We start from the raw sequence: 8013 nt of genomic DNA, 5'->3' as shown, positions 1-8013 counted from the left end.
GGAGTTTCACTCTGTGTCTGACCCGTGTCCTGGGGGTGTGTGATGTGACGGTGTAGAGGGAGTTTCACTCTGTGTCTGACCCATGTCCTGTGGGTGTGTGATGTGACGGTGTAGAGGGAGTTTCACTCTGTGTCTGACCCATGTCCTGGGGGTGTGTGATGGGACAGTGTAGAGGGATCTTCACTCTGTGTGTGACCCGTGTCCTGGGAGTGTGTGATGGGATAGTGTAGAGGGAGTTTCACTCTGTGTGACCCATGTTCTGGGAGTGTGTGATGTGACGGTGTTGAGGGAGCTTCACTCTGTGTGTGACCCGTGTCCTGGGAGTGTGTGATGGGACGGTGTAGGGGAAGTTTCACTCTGTGTCTGACCCGTGTCCTGGGGGTGTGTGATGTGACGGTTTAGGGGAAGTTTCACTCTGTGTCTGACCCGTGTCCTGGGAGTGTGTGAGGGGACAGTGTAGAGGGAGCTTCACTCTGTGTGTGACCCGTGTCCTGGGGGTGTGTGATGGGACAATGTAGAGGGGCTTCACTCTGTGTGTGACCTGTGTCCTGGGGGTGTGTGATGGGACAGTGTAGAGGGAGTTTCACTCTGTGTCTGACCTGTGTCCTGGGGGTGTGTGATGTGACGGTGTAGAGTGAGTTTCACTCTGTGTGTGACCCGTGTCCTGGGGGTGTGTGATGTGACGGTGTAGAGGGAGTTTCACTCTGTGTCTGACCCATGTCCTGGGAGTGTGTGATGGGACGGTGTAGAGGGAGTTTCACTCTGTGTCTGACCCGTGTCCTGGGGGTGTGTGATGTGACGGTGTAGAGGGAGCTTCACTCTGTGTCCGACCCGTATCCTGGGAGTGTGTGATGTGACGGTGTAGAGGCAGCTCTGAGTCTATCCTTTTCCCGTGCTGCAGCTCCCCCTGACACACAGTGCCATGCTGTGTGGTTTCTGTTCCTGATTGCAACCCTTCGCTTGTCTCCCTGCTTTATCTGTACAGACCACCCTTCTCGACACCCAGCCCACACCGCAGGACACAGAGCAGAACTGCCAGAATCCCGTCTGCCAGCTTCCTGAGGTGGGGCCCATTGTGGGGAGTGGAACTGGAACCAGAGTGAGGACAGCGCGGACGTCCTGTGTGGGGACTGGTGTGGGTTCCTGACTTGGGAAGCAGCTGAGGTCCCCTGTAGGAATAGGGGTGGGTTGTTCTTGTGGGGAAAGTGTGGACTGCTGGCTAGAAGCATAGATGCGTTCTGTTTTTGGGTCAGAAGTGATGTCTGGTCTGGGGACTGGAATGGTGTCCCATTTGAGGACAGAAGTGGGGTCTGGTTTTGGGACAGAAGTGATGTCTGGTCTGGGGACTGGAATGGTGTCCCATTTGAGGACAGAAGTGGGGTCTGGTTTTGGGACAGAAGTGATGTCTGGTCTGGGGACTGGAATGGTGTCCCATTTGAGGACAGAAGTGGGGTCTGGTTTTGGGACAGAAGTGATGTCTGGTCTGGGGACTGGAATGGTGTCCCATTTGAGGACAGAAGTGGGGTCTGGTTTTGGGACAGAAGTGATGTCTGGTCTGGGGACTGGAATGGTGTCCCATTTGAGGACAGAAGTGGGGTCTGGTTTTGGGACAGAAGTGATGTCTGGTCTGGGGACTGGAATGGTGTCCTGTTTGGGGACTGAGGTCACATCTGGTCTGGGGACAGAAGTGGGGTCTGGTTTGGGGACAGGGCTTGTGTCCGGTTTGGAGACAGGGGTAGTGTGCAGTCTGGACACAGGGGAGGGGTGTGGTCTCAGGACAGGGTTGGGTTCTGGTCTGGGTTTCCCTGCTGGAGCCCTTGCCACCCCTCGCACTTCCTCCCCCTGCATCATCCTCCTGTGTAGGTAGTAGGAGTAGGTGATGCGGACTGCCCTCCTTGAGCCCAGGTTGTACACCGCCAGCCTCAGCTCCTCGGACAGTGGGGCACGGGTGAGTGCCCGTAGCACTTCCCTGCGGGAGCTCCAGCCCGAGTAGTGCAGTGCTAATCCACCTGCCTCCACCAGGCTGGGAAAACCACTGATCCATCCCCCACCGTTCAACGCAAAGCTTCCATCCTCCCGCTGCAGTACCAGGCAGGCCGACAATCGGAATGGGATCTTCCTGGGCTGTTGATGCACCTTCAGTTTGGCTGCTCCCCGTGGGATCACCCCCACCTCGCTGTAGTTCATCCTGCAGGACGGAGAAAGAGGGTCAGGCCCAACCCACTCGTGCCACTTCATTCCCCACCCTCAGGGACACTCGCACCCCATATTCTCCACATAGACCTAGGTAACAGACCGCAAAGGGGAAGAATGGCCATTTGTAAGAGTAATACAACATTTAGGAAGGATGTAATCTATTGACAGTGTAGAGGAGTACCAGGAAATGTAACAGGATCTGGATTGATGGTGTAGCAGGGCTGAGGAATGGCAAATGCAGTTTAATTTTTTTTCATTGAAATACAGCACAGAGCAGGTCCTTCAAGCTGCACCCAGCAATTCCCAGTTCAACTCCAACCTAATCATGGAACCATTTACAATGACCAAAGTAACTCACTAACCCAAATGTCTTTGGACTGTGGGAGGAAATCGGAGCACCAGGAGAAAACCCATGTGATCACAGGGAGGGAGTACAAACACATTGCAGGCAGTAGTGGGAATTGAAACTGGGACGCCGGCACTACAAAGCGCTTTGCTAACTACTTTGCTACAAGGTCACCCCACAGTAATTTAACTGAGCTAATCGTGCAGTCACAAGGCACGAAAGAACAAATCAAACAAGCAAGGGTCACCTGAACAGGAAGGTGGCGGAAAAGGATATGGGAACATTGGCCATCATCCGTCAGTGTGTGAGTACCGAAGGTAGTATATTATGTCGCCAATGTCCAACACGCTGGCAAAGTCATATTTGGGGTGTTAGGTAATGTTCTGCTTGCTTTGAAGTAGGAAGCAAGCCATTCAACTATAAAAGGTGCAAAAGATAAGTTTGCAGGGAATTGAGGGACTGAGTTACAGGGAGAGAGGAGAGAGTCCGGATTGAGAAGTGGGGAGACAGTCCGGACCGAGTTGCGGGGAGAGAGGAGAGAGTCCGGACGGAGTTGCGGGGAGAGAGGAGACAGTCCGGACCGAGATGCGGGGAGAGAGGAGACAGTCCGGACCGAGTTGCGGGGAGAGAGGAGAGAGTCCGGACCGAGATGCGGGGAGAGAGGAGACGGTCCGGACCGAGTTGCGGGGAGAGAGGAGAGAGTCCGGACCGAGATGCGGGGAGAGAGGAGACGGTCCGGACCGAGTTGCGGGGAGAGAGGAGACAGTCCGGACCGAGTTGCGGGGAGAGAGGAGAGAGTCCGGACCGAGAAGCGGGGAGAGAGGAGACAGTCCGGACCGAGTTGCGGGGAGAGAGGAGACAGTCTAGACCGAGATGCGGGGAGACAGTCCGGACCGAGTTGTGGGGAGAGAGGAGACAGTCTGGACTGAGTTGCGGGGGGAGAGGAGACAGTCTGGACCGAGTTGCGGGGAGAGAGGAGAGTCCGGACCGAGTTGCGGGGAGAGAGGAGACAGTCCGGACCGAGTTGCGGGGAGAGAGGAGAGAGTCCGGACCGAGTTCTGGGGAGAGAGTAGAGAGTCCGGAACGAGTTGCGGGGAGAGAGGAGACTGTCTGGACCAAGTTGCGGGGAGAGAGGAGAGAGTCCGGACCGAGATGCGGGGAGAGAGGAGACAGTCCGGTCCGAGTTGCGGGGAGAGAGGAGACAGTCCGGACCGAGTTGCGGGGAGAGAGGAGAGAGTCCGGACCGAGATGCGGGGAGAAAGGAGACAGTCCGGACCGAGTTGCGGGGAGAGAGGAGACAGTCTAGACCGAGATGCGGGGAGACAGTCCGGACCGAGTTGTGGGGAGAGAGGAGACAGTCTGGACTGAGTTGCGGGGAGAGAGGAGACAGTCTGGACCGAGTTGTGGGGAGAGAGGAGAGTCCGGACCGAGATGCGGGGAGAGAGGAGACAGTCTGGACTGAGTTGCGGGGAGAGAGGAGACAGTCCGGACCGAGTTGCGGGCAGAGAGGACACAGTCTAGACCGAGATGCGGGGAGACAGTCCGGACCGAGTTGTGGGGAGAGAGGAGAGAGTCCGGACCGAGTTGCGGGGAGAGAAGAGACAGTCTGGACCGAGTTGCGGGGAGAGAGGAGACAGTCTAGACCGAGATGCGGGGAGACAGTCCGGACCGAGTTGTGGGGAGAGAGGAGAGAGTCCGGACCGAGTTTCTGGGAGAGAGGAGACAGTCCGGACCGAGTTGCGGGGAGAGAGGAGACAGTCCGGACCGAGTTGGGGGAGAGAGGAGAGAGTCCGGACCGAGTTGCGGGGAGAGAGGAGAAAGATCGGACCGAGCTGGGGGAGAGAGGAGAGAGTCCGGACCGAATTGCGGGGAGAGAGGAGAGAGACCGGACCAAGTTGAGGGGAGAGAGGAGAGAGTCTGGACCGAGTTGCGGGGAGAGAGGAGAGAGTCCGGACCGAGTTGCGGGGAGAGAGGAGACAGTCTAGACCGAGTAATGGGGAGAGAGGAAAGAGTCCGGAGAGAGTTGCAGGGAGAGTGGAGAGAATCCGGACCGAGTTGCGGGGAGAGAGGAGAGAGTCCGGACCGAGTTGCCGGGAGAGAGGAGAGAGTCCAGACCGAGTTGCGGGGAGAGAGGAGAGAGTCCGGACACAGTTGCGGGGAGAGAGTCTGGACCGAGTTGGGGGAGAGAGCAGACATTCCGGATCGAGATGCGGGGAGAGAGGAGAGAGTCCGGACCGAGTTGCGGGGAGAGAGGAGAGAGTCCGGACCGAGTTGCGGGGAGAGAGGAGAGAGTCCGGACCGAGTTGCGGGGAGAGAGGAGAGAGTCCGGACCGAGTTGCGGGGAGAGAGGAGAGAGTCCGGACCGAGTTGCGGGGAGAGAGGAGAGAGTCCGGACCGAGTTGCGGGGAGAGAGGAGAGAGTCCGGACCGAGTTGCGGGGAGAGAGGAGAGAGTCCGGACCGAGTTGCGGGGAGAGAGGAGAGAGTCCGGACCGAGTTGCGGGGAGAGAGGAGAGAGTCCGGACCGAGTTGCGGGGAGACAGTCCGGACCGAGTTGCGGGGAGAGAGGAGAGAGTCCGGACCGAGTTGCGGGGAGAGAGGAGACTGTCCGGACCGAGTTGCCGGGAGAGAGGAGACAGTCCGGACCGAGTTGCGGGCAGAGAGGAGACAGTCCGGACCGAGTTGTGGGGAGAGGGGAGAGAGTCCGGACCGAGTTGCGGGGAGAGGGGAGAGAGTCCGGACCGAGTTGCGGGGAGAGAGGAGAGAGTCTGGACCGAGTTGCCGGGAGAGAGGAGAGAGTCTGGACCGAGTTGGGGGAGAGAGGAGAGAGTCTGGACCGAGTTGCGGGGAGAGAGGAGAGAGTCCGGACCGAGTTGCGGGGAGAGAGGAGACAGTCCGAACCGAGTTGGGGGAGAGAGGAGCGAGTCCGGACCGAGTTGTGGGGAGACAGTCCAGACCGAGTTGCGGGGAGAGAGGAGAGAGTACGGACCGAGTTGCGGGGAGAGAGGAGAGAGTCTGGACCGAGTTGGGGGAGAGAGGAGAGAGTCTGGACAGAGTTGGGGAAAGAGAGGAGGGAGTCTGGACCGAGTTGCGGAGAGAGAGGAGAGAGTCCAGACACAGTTGCTGGGAGAGAGGAGACAGTCCGGACCGAGTTGCGGGGAGAGAGGAGTGAGTCCGGACCGAGTTGGGGGAGAGAGGAGACAGTCCGGACTGAGTTGGGGGAGAGAGGAGACAGTCCGGACTGAGTTGGGGGAGAGAGGAGAGAGTCTGGACCGAGTTGCGGAGAGAGAGGAGAGAGTCCAGACACAGTTGCGGGGAGAGAGGAGACAGTCCGGACCGAGTTGGGGGAGAGAGGAGAGAGTCTGGACCGAGTTGCGGAGAGAGAGGAGAGAGTCCAGACACAGTTGCGGGGACAGAGGAGACAGTCCGGACCGAGTTGCGGGGAGAGAGTAGAGAGTCCGGTCCGAGTTGTGGGGAGAGAGGAGTGAGTCCGGACCGAGTTGCAGGGAGAGAGTCCGGACCGAGTTGCCGGGAGAAAGTACGTACTGAGTTGCGGGGAGAGAGGAGAGAGTCTGGACCGAGTTGTGGGGTGAGAGGAGAGAGACCAAACCGAGTTGTGGGGAGAGAGGAGAGAGTCTGGACCGAGTTGGGGGAGAGAGGAGAGACTCCGGACCGAGTTGCGGGGAGAGAGGAGAGAGTCTGGACTGAGTTGCGGGGAGAGAGGAGAGAGTCTGGACCGAGTTGCGGGGAGAAAGTCCGGACCGAGATGCGAGGAGACAGTCCGGACTGAGTTGCGAGGAGACAGTCCGGACCGAGTTGGGGGAGAGAGGAGAGAGTCCGGACCGAGTTGGGGGAGAGAGGAGAGAGTCTGGACCGAGTTGCAGGGAGAGAGGAGAGAGTCCGGACCGAGTTGCGGGGAGAGAGGAGACAGTCCGGACCGAGTTGGGGGAGAGAGGAGAGAGTCCGAACCAAGTTGGGGGAGAGAGGAGAGAGTCCGGACCGAGTTGCGGGGAGAGAGGAGACAGTCCGCACCGAGTTGCGGGGAGAGAGTCTGGACCGAGTTGGGGGAGAGAGCAGACATTCTGGACCGAGATGCGGGGAGTGAGGAGAGAGTCCGGACCGAGTTTCGGGGAGAGAGGAGAGTGTCTGGACCGAGTTTGCGGAGAGAGAGGAGAGAGGCCGGACCGAGTTGCGGGGAGAGAGGAGAGAGTCCGGACACAGTTGCGGGGAGCGAGGAGAGAGTCCGGACCGAGTTGGGGGGAGAGAGGAGAGAGTCTGGACCGAGTTGGGGGAGAGAGGAGAGAGTCTGGACCGAGTTGGGGGAGAGAGCAGAGAGTCTGGACCGAGTTGGGGGGAGAGAGGAGAGAGTCTGGACCGAGTTGCGGGGAGAGAGGAGAGAGAATGGACCGAGTTGCGGGGAGAGAGGAGAGAGTTCGGACCGAGTTGGGGGGAGAGAGGAGAAAGTCTGGACCGATTTGCGGGGTGAGAGGAGAGAGTCCGGACCGAGTTGCGGGGAGAGAGGAGAGAGTCTGGACTGAGTTGGGGGAGAGAGTAGAGAGTCCGGACCGAGTTGGGGGAGAGAGGAGAGAGTTTGGACCGAGTTGGGGGAGAGAGGAGAGAGTCCGGACCGAGTTGCGGGGAGAGAGGAGAGAGTCCGGACCGAGTTGCGGGGAGAGAGGAGACAGTCCGGACCGAGTTGCGGGGAGAGGGGAGAGAGTCCGGACCGAGTTGCGGGGAGAGGGGAGAGAGTCCGGACCGAGATGCGGGGAGAGAGGAGACGGTCCGGACCGAGTTGCGGGGAGAGAGGAGAGAGTCCGGACCGAGTTGGGGGGAGAGAGGAGAGAGTCCGGACCGAGTTGCGGGGAGAGAGGAGAGAGTCCGGACCGAGTTGCGGGGAGAGAGGAGACAGTCCGAACCGAGTTGGGGGAGAGAGGAGCGAGTCCGGACCGAGTTGTGGGGAGACAGTCCAGACCGAGTTGCGGGGAGAGAGGAGAGAGTACGGACCGAGTTGCGGGGAGAGAGGAGAGAGTCTGGACCGAGTTGGGGGAGAGAGGAGAGAGTCTGGACAGAGTTGGGGAAAGAGAGGAGGGAGTCTGGACCGAGTTGCGGAGAGAGAGGAGAGAGTCCAGACACAGTTGCTGGGAGAGAGGAGACAGTCCGGACCGAGTTGCAGGGAGAGAGGAGTGAGTCCGGACCGAGTTGGGGGAGAGAGGAGACAGTCCGGACTGAGTTGGGGGAGAGAGGAGACAGTCCGGACTGAGTTGGGGGAGAGAGGAGAGAGTCTGGACCGAGTTGCGGAGAGAGAGGAGAGAGTCCAGACACAGTTGCGGGGAGAGAGGAGACAGTCCGGACCGAGTTGGGGGAGAGAGGAGAGAGTCTGGACCGAGTTGCGGAGAGAGAGGAGAGAGTCCAGACACAGTTGCGGGGACAGAGGAGACAGTCCGGACCGAGTTGCGGGGAGAGAGTAGAGAGT

The 8013-nt window shown here is 59.4% G+C and overlaps 2 protein-coding genes across 2 annotated transcripts in view; both read right to left on the bottom strand.

Annotated features, from left to right (window-relative positions):
- Nucleotides 1–854: 854 nt before the first annotated feature.
- LOC140717076 (uncharacterized) lies at nucleotides 855–2187 on the bottom strand. The gene has a single exon (XM_073030256.1). The coding sequence runs from the start codon at nucleotides 2185–2187 to the stop codon at nucleotides 880–882; it is 1308 nt and encodes a 435-aa protein (XP_072886357.1). The 3' UTR covers nucleotides 855–879.
- A 659-nt stretch (nucleotides 2188–2846) lies between these two features.
- The window catches only part of LOC140717075 (A disintegrin and metalloproteinase with thrombospondin motifs 5-like), a 55076-nt gene continuing 49909 nt past the window's right edge, over nucleotides 2847–8013 (bottom strand). The window contains exon 6 of the mRNA XM_073030254.1: nucleotides 2847–2959. Coding sequence (XP_072886355.1) covers nucleotides 2956–2959 — 4 coding nt within the window. The 3' untranslated portion in view covers nucleotides 2847–2955. The remainder of the gene's footprint in view (nucleotides 2960–8013) is intronic.

This window comes from Hemitrygon akajei, chromosome 27 (assembly GCF_048418815.1).
Source record: "Hemitrygon akajei chromosome 27, sHemAka1.3, whole genome shotgun sequence".
In the NCBI taxonomy this organism is placed as follows: Eukaryota; Metazoa; Chordata; class Chondrichthyes; order Myliobatiformes; family Dasyatidae; genus Hemitrygon; species Hemitrygon akajei.
Note: the sequence above shows the minus strand (reverse complement) of the source record. Positions and strands in the feature narration are given on the sequence as shown.